This window comes from Micromesistius poutassou, assembly GCF_964030765.1.
Source record: "Micromesistius poutassou genome assembly, chromosome: 21".
Lineage (NCBI taxonomy): Eukaryota > Metazoa > Chordata > Actinopteri > Gadiformes > Gadidae > Micromesistius > Micromesistius poutassou.
In genome coordinates, this window is record NC_140291.1 from 13,322,632 (window position 1) to 13,335,159 (window position 12,528).

General features: G+C 47.7%; 1 protein-coding gene across 1 annotated transcript in view; it reads right to left on the bottom strand.

Moving 5' to 3' along the window:
* The window catches only part of ttyh2 (tweety family member 2), a 49,627-nt gene that overhangs the window by 1,833 nt on the left and 35,266 nt on the right, over nucleotides 1-12,528 (bottom strand). Inside the window, exons 6-13 of the mRNA XM_084485936.1 lie at nucleotides 11,957-12,029; nucleotides 9,729-9,795; nucleotides 9,413-9,468; nucleotides 5,357-5,449; nucleotides 4,741-4,833; nucleotides 4,138-4,280; nucleotides 2,545-2,742; nucleotides 1,715-1,793 (exon numbers count right to left, since the gene is read on the bottom strand). Of these exons, the coding sequence (XP_084342062.1) occupies nucleotides 1,715-1,793; nucleotides 2,545-2,742; nucleotides 4,138-4,280; nucleotides 4,741-4,833; nucleotides 5,357-5,449; nucleotides 9,413-9,468; nucleotides 9,729-9,795; nucleotides 11,957-12,029 (802 nt within the window). The remainder of the gene's footprint in view (nucleotides 1-1,714; nucleotides 1,794-2,544; nucleotides 2,743-4,137; nucleotides 4,281-4,740; nucleotides 4,834-5,356; nucleotides 5,450-9,412; nucleotides 9,469-9,728; nucleotides 9,796-11,956; nucleotides 12,030-12,528) is intronic.

Below are 12,528 nucleotides of genomic sequence, written 5' to 3' on the forward strand. Positions count from 1 at the left end.
ACAGGACGCTTCCAGGTTCACCTTCACCTGGCACCTGGTTTAGGCTAAGCCCGCTTATTAGCGTAATAAAAGACCTTCAGTCGAATAAAAAGGTAAATAAAAACAGTTTGTTCAACATGAGGTATGGAGACTGTTGAAACTCTCTCTGTGACAAGAACTTGCGTCATTCACAGTGAATGGAAACACATATCTGGGGGGGGGGAGGGGGGTGACTTGTAACATTGCAGCAGAGAAGACACAGGGACACTTGGAATTCTATAGCACCGCACACGACGCCCAGCGTCTCAGATCCTGGCCGGTACAAGCTATAGAATTCAAATGAGGAGGTGTGACTTCATGCACAGGTTAACGTCTGTATGTAGGTATCTGGGAACGCCGCACTACCACCTTTTTCACCAAAAGGGGGCGACACAGAGTCCCGCGTGAGTATGGGGTACTTTTGGAACGTCACTATCACCACTTTACCACTAGGGGGCGCCCCGGCCCCGCTGAAGTAGACCTTGTGGAATGAGGAGGGTGTGGGGGGAACTGTGACGTTGTGCAACAAAACCATGCCGAAGAAGGGAGATGAGTGGGAGAGTATCCAGACAGAGATCAATGTGAACCAAAGGATGCATCAGAGGAAGAGTAAGGGATTTTCTCTTTGTAGAAGGAAGTGAAAGGTGGGTAAAGTGGACTTACTCGGTTTCTATATTGCTGAGAGTATGCCTCCAAAATTGGATTTAAAAAAAGAGAGCAAAATATTGAAAAGAAAGATACAAACAAACAAAGATATGACACACACACAAAGAAAACATACATAAAAGAAGCTGTTAGCTAAAAAAAAAATTGTATGCCATGGTTAGTTATAGTAATAAAAGAGGAAAAGGATGAGACATTACTTGCATAGTTTTGGCACGCATTGGTTCACATGTTTCAGTTTAACAAGAGGATTGCTTGACACAAATCTGACAGGTCATATGTAAATTTCTATTCCTAGCAACTGCAAAGAAGAATAAATTTGGAATGTGTCGGAGATCCACGTGGAACACTACAGGTAGACGCACGAGAGTCTAACTTAATAATCAATTCAGAATGCCGACTTACAAAAACCGCGGAAAGAAAATCACAATCTCGCGACATTCCAGCGAGTTTGTCGCCTCCTAGGTCGAGGCAGATGTTAGGGTGTAATCCAATAAATATTTAATCAATACACAAAATAATTGTAATATGGGAAAAGTGTCGCAGTGAGAAAGGGCGGATTCTTCCCGGCAGAAAACCCCAAACCAAGACTCAGGCGAGGGTAAAAGACCCCAGGCGACGCCCGTACCCTTATCCCTTGGGAGGGATAGGGGTTCCCCAAAGAGACGTGCGATGATGTTTGCTGCTGAATTATTAAGCAGCGTCTGTCTCTTTAATGATGTCTGTAAGTCTACCTCTTTGTGTGAGAGAAGAGGAGAGAATCTGTGCAGCGCTGCAACCTACGCTACCAACCAAAAGAACGAGTGGAATGCCATTGTAAATGTTTAAGACCGTCTGGTATCAAAGTATGTGTGCACGAGAACCATTCAAGTTGTAACAAAAAAACAACTTTTATATAAACGTATAAAGTATAAACATGTATCATAAAATATAGATACATTTTTTTACGTCAACTAGACTGCAGCTAAGCTCAGTGGAAGAACGGGAGGAAGTGACATCACAAGAAGGACTTTGCCTCCGGGACCCAACGCACCGAGGGGGGCGGTGAGCCTCGACCAATCAGAGGCACGTTCTCGTAGCGCGGGTTCCCCCCAAACAGAGCGGCCTGGTTCCTAAAGGGGGGGGGGGGGGGGGGGGGGGGGTGTAGAAGAGAGGAGAGAGGTCAGATAAGTAGTGGTACTGGTCTCTAGCACACACCTGAAGCCACAACGAGCATGTTGGATAAAACAAAACCATCAGATTGTTCTGAGGTAGATATTGAAATTGAAGCTTCGATAGTAGGTAGGCATGTGAGTTCATTAGATGTTACAACAGTTCATGTCAAAATGACGTCTTGTACACGTTACTCCTTTTCTATTCTTCAAACACAGACACCTGCAAATACACACCTACACACACACACACACACACCTACACACCTATACACCTATACACCTATACACAACCTACATACACACACACCTGCCTCCACACACACACACACACACACACACACACACACACACACACACACACACACACACACACACACACACAAACACCTGCACACGCACTCATACACACTCACACACACACACACACACACACACACACACACACACACACACACACACACTTACAAACACCTGCACACACACACACACACACACACACACACACACACACACACACTTACAAACACCTGCACACACACACACACGTCACACACACACACACACATACAAACCCCCTCCCCACACACACACACACACACCACACACACACCTCCCTCCTTGATTTCTGTCGTGCATCAACATAGTTATCCCCAGAATCCCAACCCCCCTCCCCCCCCCCCCCTCGTCCCCCCCCCCACCCCCCACTCACATGTAGTCGGGGGCGACGGGTGCGTTGGAGAGGGCGGTGGGCGGGGCGGGGGGGTGCAGGCTGCTCTGGCTGCCCAGGCTGCTGCTGTAGCTGCAGAAGCTGTGCATGTTGGGGTGGGCGGGGTTGTGGGCGTGGCCGGCACGGCGGGCTCGGGGGTTGAAGGGGTCCTCGTCGTCCATGTCGTCGTAGTCCCGCTCCCTGCGGTGGGTTTAACAGAATTGTTTTTCAGAATTGTTGAGTCAGCAGGGCATCTGGTAAGGATCTGGTAAGGATGCCCACTGGACGCCTCCCTTGGGAGGTGTTCCAGGCACGACCAGTGGGGAGGAGACCCCGGGGAAGACCCAGGACTAGGTGGAGAGATTATATCTCAACACTGGCCTGGGAACGCCTCGGGATCCCCCCGTCAGAGCTGGTCAATGTGGCCCGGGAAAGGGAAGTCTGGGGCCCCCTGCTTGAGCTGCTGCCCCCGCGACCCGACCCCGGATAAGCGGACGACGATGAGGATGAGGATGAGGATGAGGAATTGTTGAGTCTTTAGAAGGTTGTGGGTGTTTGTGTGTGTGTGTGTGTGTGTCTGCGTGTGTGTTTTATTTTCTCTTGCTGTGTTTGTGTGTATGCGTGTGTTTGTGCCTGAGTGTGTGTTTGTGAGGGTTTCTGTATGTGTGTGCATCGCAGTGAGTGTGTGTGCATGTGTATCTGCATATGTGTATACGTGCGTGTGTGTGTGTCCTTGTTTCAGCATGTGCGTGCATCTGTGTTAGCCTTAGTTAGTATGTGTGTGTGTGTGTGTGTGTATGTGCGTGCATGTGTGTGTTTGGGGGATCATGAATAATTGACCACTTGTCTCCAGCCCGCGGTGAACCAGGAGCATTTATCCCCCCCGGCTCCAACCCCTCTGATCCCTGACCCTGGGAACTAAGAAGGGATACACGGGGTAACTAAGAACACCCACACTGGAGAGATCTGCTGCTGGTTTCATCCAAACAGGGAAAATCCCTCCTATCGTGTCTCTGAACTCTAGGATAGAGAACAAAGAGAGCTTACAGAAACTGTGTGAAGCCTGTCCACATGACACAGTGGTTTGGGTGTGATGGTGTGTTGGCTGACGATATATATATATATATTTATATATAGAGAGAGAGGCAGGGAGAGTGTGTGGGGGTCAGGTGAATCGAGGTGATTCACCTGATAACTATGTTGATGCACGACAGAAATCAAGGAGGGAGGTGTGTGTGTGGTGTGTGTGTGTGTGTGTGTGTGTGTGTGTGTGTGTGTGTGTGCAGGTGTTTGTAAGTGTGTGTGTGTGTGTGTGTGTGTGTGTGTGTGTGTGTGTGTGTGTGTGTGTGTGCAGGTGTTTGTAAGTGTGTGTGTGTGTGTGTGTGTGTGTGTGTGTGTGTGTGTGTGTGTGTGTGCAGGTGTTTGTAAGTGTGTGTGTGTGTGTGTGTGTGCAAGTGTGTGTGTGTGTGTGTGTGTGTGTGTGTGTGTGTGCAGGTGTTTGTAAGAGTGTGTGTGTGTGTGTGTGTGTGTGTGTGTGTGTGTGTGTGTGTGTGCAGGTGAATCGAGGCCGTGGAAGTGGGGCAGAGGCAGCCTGACCTGGCGGCGATCTGTCTCCAAGCCCGCGGGATGGCGCACAGCATGATGCAGAAGGAGCAGGCGGCCAGCACGGAGAAGAGAGACAGGTACAGCAGGCCCTCCACGCCGTCGTAGCACACGCCCACCAGCGCGTCCAGGTAGTCCTGGTGGGTGGGGGGAGGTCAGGGGTCAGAGGGGGGCATGCATACATATGCACGCACACACACACACACACACACACATGCATACATACAAACACATACACGGATGCAGATGCACAAATGTGTAGATACATACACACACACACACACACACATACAAATTCGCACACACACACACACACACACACACACACACACACACAGGACGCAGATACACACACACACACACACAAACATGGAAAAAGTCACACACAGACACACACACGTTGAGCCATTCTTCTACCCTCTTTGGATCGCTTTCCTGAGACATCCTAGCCCCCTCACATCCTATTCCGCTCTGCTCTCAGCACCCCCCCCCCCGCCCACCAGATCCTGTGTTGACATGGTTCACGTCGGTACAGCCAGCAGGCCGGCTGGCCACTGCTCGGTTGGTCAGTGCGAGCCGTGCGGGTCGTGACCTCACCTTGTTGAGTCCCCTGCAGTCCAGCAGGGCGGTCAGCTGGTGCAGGCTGGCCTCTGAGGAGTTGAGCAGGTTCTGGATGCCCTGGAGGTCTCCCTGGAGGCCAGGACACGACATGCCGGGTTACGTCAGGGTGTCAGGGTCATAGGTCAACGTGAGGCCGATAGACTATGGCCCTATGGTCCGAATTCTCCCCCTTCCCCTAGATTTGAGCCCTAACCTTAGATTTAGTGCGTTCTCGCGAAAAGGTAGGGTGTATAAACATTACAGTTTTTTCTTAATGGTGAGAGAGTTTGTGTGTGTGTATTGTGTGTGTGTGTGTGTGTGTGTGCGTGTACGTTTGCATGTATGTGTGTGTGTTTGTGTGTGTTACTGTATGTGCGTGATATGTGTGTAACTGTGTGTGCACATGTATGAGTGCATGTGTGCGTGTGTGTGTGTGTGTGTGTGTGTGTATGTGTGTGTGTGTGTGTGTGTGTGTGTGTGTGTGTGTGTGTGTGTGTGTGTGTGTATGTGTGTGTGTGTGTGTGTGTGTATGTGTGTGTGTGTGTGTGTGTGTGTGTGTGTGTGTGTGTGTGTGTGTGTGTGTGTGTGTGTGTGTGTGTATGTGTGTGTGTACCTCTGCAGAGGGGAAGAGAGGGACAGCAAACTGCAGTAGGCCCTGGATCTGGATCTGCATGGTGGTCAGAGATCTCTGGAACACCGTCAGAGACTAACCAACAGCATCAACAAGTCATCGTTAGAACGTGTTCGTATTGCGGAGCGCAACAGGCATATGCACACACACACACACACACACACACACACACACACACACACACACACACACACACACACACACAGCATGGGGACGTTTGATTTATTTATTGACTGATATAAAAAAGGTCTGACCTTATAAAGACGCTTTTTAAAGTGACACTAAATAAAACACGACCAGACGAGCTTATGAAAGGGCTCTAGCTTTTTTAATGAGCTTTTAAATAACTTCAGGCTTGTTTTTTCTAGTAGAATGTGACAGCTCCCTGTCCTGCCTAGCACTGAAACACACACACACACACACACACACACACACACACACACACACACACACACACACACACACACACACACACACACACACACACACACACACACACACACACACACACACACACACACACTATTTAAACCCACATTAAGGGCTTTAAAACTTTAAACTGGAAAGTCGATGCATTGTGGTCCCGTAAAGTGTACGAAAACACTTATCTCACACACATGCACACTTTTCAAGGAATCTATAGTTCAGTAGAGTGCGGTACGCTGTGGCGCGCAAATCATTGAAATACGGGGGAGGGGATGACGTATGTTTGACTTTAATCAAATATTCTGTTTTCACCGTGACTGAGCGCGGCGCGATTAACGCACGTGTTCATCGCTTCCCACAACGCTGTGAGCAGCCGGCTGTACCCCGACCAGACCCTCTCCCTCATCTCCGAATATTGAAGTCCCTTCTCTCTGAGACGTCTGATTGAATCAGAACCACAACGTCATGTGATCCCAGCCATTCAATTTTCACTATGGAGATCCACATTCTTGCCAGCATCTCCTCATATTACGCGAGGATTTTCTTCCCCTCTTTATTCTAAACGAGCCGGCACTTATTGTAACCGCTTTCTTAAATTACATCTAAACGCAAAACATCTAAGCGCAGCTGACTCATTTAGCCCAAATTTAAGATCAATGACTTCAATTGACTTCAAAAACTCTGCCGTTAACGACAAAGAAAACTAGACTGACTTTAGAAGAAGAATTGACAAAGGCACACGTAAACGATGACAACTTAATCACAACCCAGCTTTGATCCGACAGGAAGCTGCAATTCACCATTATTCCAAAAACATGACGACTCTCTCTGATTTTATCCTCCGGAATTTGTCAGTAGGTCTTTGGTGAAAACTGTTTCCCCGTTAGTCCAATCCACTGCTTTTGTTCAGAGATGAAGGCTGGTTCTTTGGGGCTTTTCATGCCACAGGAAGTCGGGGTAGAGAGGGGGAAATACTAGACAAGGGGAACGTGAACCTTTCATAAAGAGAGAGAGAAAGTGAGACAGAGAGAGAGAGAGAGAGAGAGAGAGAGAGAGAGAGAGAGAGAGAGAGAGAAATAAATAAAATAAGAGAAGAGAAGAGAAGAGGAGAGGAGAGAGAGAGAATTTACAGATGATAGCTATGTAGGCCTAACAGTACTGTGCGGTGACCCTAAATTTCAGTGGCGCAGAAACTACTGGCGTATGACCACACCCACAATTAACTAACTAATTAACTAACTTCTCTTCCAATTTTAACCTCCTAATGTTTTTTTGAACAGAAACTCAACACTGTTTATCACAGGTGCAACACCACTCGCCATATCTGCATCTGATATAAAAACTACGAAAGATACTGGCGGAATAATTTGAGTTAAAACAACAACAGTTCTAGAATATGACCACGGGGCAGACTACTTTACGACCATATAGGCGTCTATTAGCGCAGATTGCAATTCTTATTGCAGCCTGCAGGGTTATGAGATAAACATACGGAGGAACGCGGTCGTTGAGCTGCCCGGCCCCAACATTGCATGACACGTTAAACTCACGTTAAAACACTGAGCTAAAATCGCCACCATCATCATCATGTCATGTCAACAGACCAAAAATTGTCGGAAAGCCTACAGAAACTATAGATAGTTAATGTGACACTCACATTATTAAAAATAGACCTCAAGCTATGATTTACTGAGGAACTATTTTTTTGGGAGCATGCTTTTGCAAGTAGTTCGCTGCCCCACCTGCCCATATGGACGGCACTGCCTGAGAACAATGACATAGAGGGCACGGGTACCAGCTACTGTGCTTATAGAATATAACGTGTGCATGTGTTTGAGTGTGTATATGTATGTGTACAAGTGTGTATATGTACGTGTAAGAATGTGTAGATGTGCATGTACAAATGTGTATATGTACGTGTGCAAGTGTGTATATGTATGTGTGTACTAGCGCATTTGCGTGCGTGTATGTGTACGCGCTTAAATATGAAGTCTAAATGTACCACATGTTAACTGCGCGATCTCTGTATTGTCATTGTATGATATCACCATCGACCCATTGTTGAAGCTTCCTTCCTTACTTTAATGTGACCTTTGAAGCTGATTGGAGGCTGATGCATTTTCCTGTCCGACTCTCCTAACAATGATCCCAGCAGCTTTGTGGGTAATTCATCAAGACACCTTTTGCTGAATAATTCCCCAATGACGGCACAACCCTCAACCTAACCTCCCCTCACCCTTCTCCGGTGTACTGCATCGTGGTTGGTGTTCTGTGCGAGCAGAAGGCTAGCTCTTACGCCTGACCACACGCCGAACCGGCTAAACGTCAAAACACAGTTTCTTTGTGTCAAAGGCAATTTTTCACATTCACACTCAACAGCGGCAACATTTCACGATGATGATGTGTCAGAAATGTCCGTCCATCCCGTCCACATACAGCCGGTGATTTCAGATCCATCTACTTTGGAGACATATCAAAAAGCTTTTTTGATGGTGTTTTTGGTGTTGGAAAATGCCGGCTTGGTGCAGAGACAGAGAGAAGGCCACAAGGAGGAGAGAACATGTGTTTTTAAGTATTTAGCAGTATCGAGAGAGAGAGAGAGAGAGAGAGAGAGAGAGAGAGAGAGAGAGAGAGAGAGAGAGAGAGAGAGAGAGAGAGAGAGAGAGAGAGAGATGTATGTGTGTTTGTGTGTGCTTCTGTGTGTGTGTCTGTGTGTGTTCCTGTGTTTCAGCCCCTCTGCTCCCTAAGCATCGGGACTCTCGGTTTCTCTGTGGGTCTGGTGAGACAGAGTCAGGGTGAGGGTCACTCTGGCTGTGGGGGGCGTGGGGGAACGCTGTGCTCTTGGCCCAGATGTGTCTGTGCTGCGGTGGGTTGGAGGGCATGTCCACCCCGCACACCACATGATACAATCTGAGAGCCTATAGCTCCTCGACGCCACAGTGGAAGACACTCTCTCTCCGTCGGGTCAGTGCCTGACCCACAAGCTCTTCGGAAGAGACTGCACGTGCAAGGGGGAGTGAATGATCGAGAGAGTGAGAGAGAGAGACAGACAAAGGTAGATCGCGTGGTAGAGAGCGATATAGAAGGAGACCCAGATAGAGCCCTGTCAATTGAGAGGAAGGGAAAGGGTGTCTCTCTCTTTTTTTGTTTGCACAGTGTATTCAGTGAAATGAACTGTGATAGAGAGGACGCCAGGAAGGAAGAGAGAGTGTGGGGGGAGGGGAGGGAAGAGGAGGGGAGGGGGGGTTGCTTGCTGTAGACAGAACTTCACCTCTACCCTAAACGCTTTTCCTCTGGACTGGGAATCCCTTTGTCTCAGACACAACATGACAACATGAAAATGCAGGCGAGGTTTGTCTTTAGTGTGCAGTGCCCGTTCCCTCTTAGACGGGAGGACAAAGAGGAGCAGACAGAGCGAGGAGACAAAGGGGTCGAGACACCAAGAGATGGGGGAGAAAAAGGTCTCCCTTAGGTTTAAGAGAGAGCGAGAGAGAGGGAAAATAAGAAAACAGAGGAAGAATATAAAATAGGTGAAAACAATGGGGATGCATTCAGAATGTAGAGACTCAGGGTAAAAAAGAAAAAAAATCTGCAATGTTTATTTTGCCCTACCTTCTGGAAGGGGTTGGAGAGAGTCTGGTTGCAGTACACATAATAGTGCAGGATTTCTGTGGGCGAACACACACACACACACACACACACACACACACACACACACACACACACACACACACACACACACACACACACACACACACACACACACACACACACACACACAAACACACACAGACACACAAAGACATATGCAGGAAAGAAACCTGATTACTAAACCATCCACATAAAGACACCCTCTCACCAATTACTTTCACAGCATATAGCGTCCTGCCGTCTTATTTACAACGTCGCTGTTGACGTCTGAACTCACCGGCACTAATCCCCTTCGTCTGGCTCATTAGGAACCGGTCAGGGGCAACGCAGAAGTCGCTGGTTCCCTGTAGCAAAATGTAAAGAACAGAAGAACAGAAGACTAATACTTTAACCAGAGATCTTCAAAATAGCAACAACAAGAAACAAGAGACAGCAGTAATAACCGGAAGAGGTTTATCTACTCTTACTCCCTCTATGGTGCAAGAATACAAAATAGGGGGACTAAGACGTGACAAAGAAGAGTACTTTATGTTCCAGCTAGTGACAAAGCTTAATATCAACTCCCTTTTCCTGAGAAATAAGGGCAACAGGTATGACTAATGAAAAAAATGATCTGTGTGGGAAAAGGGAGTTGATGTTAAGCTTTGTCACTAGCTGGAACATCAACACACTCATCTTTATTAAGTTTAATGTTCCCTAATTCTTGCACCATGGAGAGAGTATGTTTAATGTTCCAGCTAGTGACAAATCTTTATATCCACGCCCTTCTCCGGAGAAAGAAGGGCAACAGGTATATGACTAATGCAGAGAGTCTGCACCACGGTGTGGGAAAAAGCAATGTGGTCAAACCATTGATTGCAGGTTTTCTTAGAGGCTGTCGTTTGAGAGTCAGTGCCTGTCGGCCACGGTACATCTGCCTCAGCCGACCGGCCCCGTTGGAGGACAGTAGACTCCCAACGGAGCTCAACGAATACTAAACTGCTCTGGGCATCACAAAGCAACTCTCTTAGAGGGCTAACACTAATGAAGTTTGCTTGCATAGCGACATGGCTAGCATAGCAACATGGCTAGCATAGCTCCTCGGTAGTGCCCAGCAACTCATAATGAACTTTTGGGGGGGAGGGGGATGGTAAATGTGGCCTACTCTGCATGAATGCTAGATCTCCAAAGGCAAATTTGTTAGCTGCACAACACACACACACACACACACATAGCCTTTGTATTAAACGCTATAAAGGGACAGATCAGTCCGATAGACTTATAAATACCGCAGCTAGAATAAAGAGATCTGCAGAAGTGTGTCGTTATTACACGTTAATGTGTCATGTGTCCCGGGCGCTATATGCTAATTGGGGCCTGCGCCATTAGCCAGTGAGTGAGTGCATGCACATGTGCACTTAGAAGCAAGCACACACACACGCTTTTTTTTATTCCTGTAGGTTTAGTTAGCATGGGCCATTACGCTCTCCTGTCCTAATATAGACATACACACAGACAGACACACACACACACACACACACACACACACTAAGTACGGCGACAGCGCTGTTTAATCCAGTCTGTGGCAGTGCTCTAATAAGTGTCGTGGTGGACAGCTGCCACCGCCCATGGGAGGGCAATTATCAGGTCTGTGTTGTTGCCAAGGCACTGCTCGCTCTGAGGCAGACCAAAGGCACGCGTGGCATGGAAGGATGAGGGCATGGCGGGCCATGGTCAACCTTCATCCATTGTGCGGTGGTACACAACCTGCACCGGTCAGGACGAGACACCAGCTGGCCCACGGGAGAGTGAACCCATCTGGAGAGATGATGCTATTATGATGACAGCACGTCCAGTAAGACGCCCGGTGAGGAATGAGTGATGGATGTGTGTTCAGCCTTTATTAAAGCCCCCCCAGCCACACACATTCAACATACATTATTGAGTCTGTGATGTTTTTATGAATCTTTTTGAAACAAGGCGAGAGAGAAACATCTATTTATAGATTTGATTGAATAGAAGATGTACCAGGGACAACACATTCACAGAGACAGGTTAGAGATGGGGATTAACAGTGGGTGAAAAATAAACCAGATCAAATATTATCTTTCTGTTTACCCCTGCCTGGAGTCATTATCACACACTCCATAGTGTGCTGTGCCCGTCGTGCTTGCGCACACACACACACACACACACGCATACAAACACACGCACACACACACACGCGCGCACACACACACACACACACACACACACACACACAATTATAGGTGTATATATATCTATGGCCCCCGATACATCATGCTGATTTATCAAAGTTCCCGGGTTGATAAGCATCGATTGACTTTGGTAATTGCAATAATTTGAGTCCCTCAGTCAATTGACATTGGAGGAGGAGGAAGATGATGAGGAAAGCAGGGAGGAGGAAGATGAAGATGAAGAGGAGAAGGAGGAGGAAGAGGAGGAGGAGAAGGAGGAGAAGGAGGATGAGGAAGGGGAGGATGGGGGAGGAACTAACACACTCACCACAGCGGTAGCCAGATCTGCCCCGAGGGATGCCCAGCTTAGTATCAGGGTCAGCACCCCACACACCATCATCCTGCAGGCAGACAGACAGATAGGGAGTTACATCACCCAGTTCCAGGGTGAAACTCTTGCTTTGTGCAATCAGTAAGTGGATTGCTACAGAAGGTTGATTCGATACTCCAGAAACGGAAATGGAATCGAATCAGTTAAACACCAATTAGCGGACGCATCATAGGAATCCATCGTAGTGATTGATTGATTTGATATAAAAAAAAAATGCCTTCTGGAAATAGATTAGCATTTTCTTTGTGCAATTTTTCACCTGAAAGTGTAAGGAACCATTACGAGAGAGAGAGAGAGAGAGAGAGAGAGAGAGAGAGAGAGAGAGAGAGAGAGAGAGAGAGAGAGAGAGACACAGAGAGACACAGAGAGAGAGAGAGACACAGAGAGAGAGAGAGATACAGAGATACAAGGACAGAGGTAGAATTAAAAAAAGGCATTCAGACAGACAGTGAAAGGAACTGTGATAGAGGAAGCGAGGGAGAAAGAGAGAGCGTGGGGTGGGGGGGGCT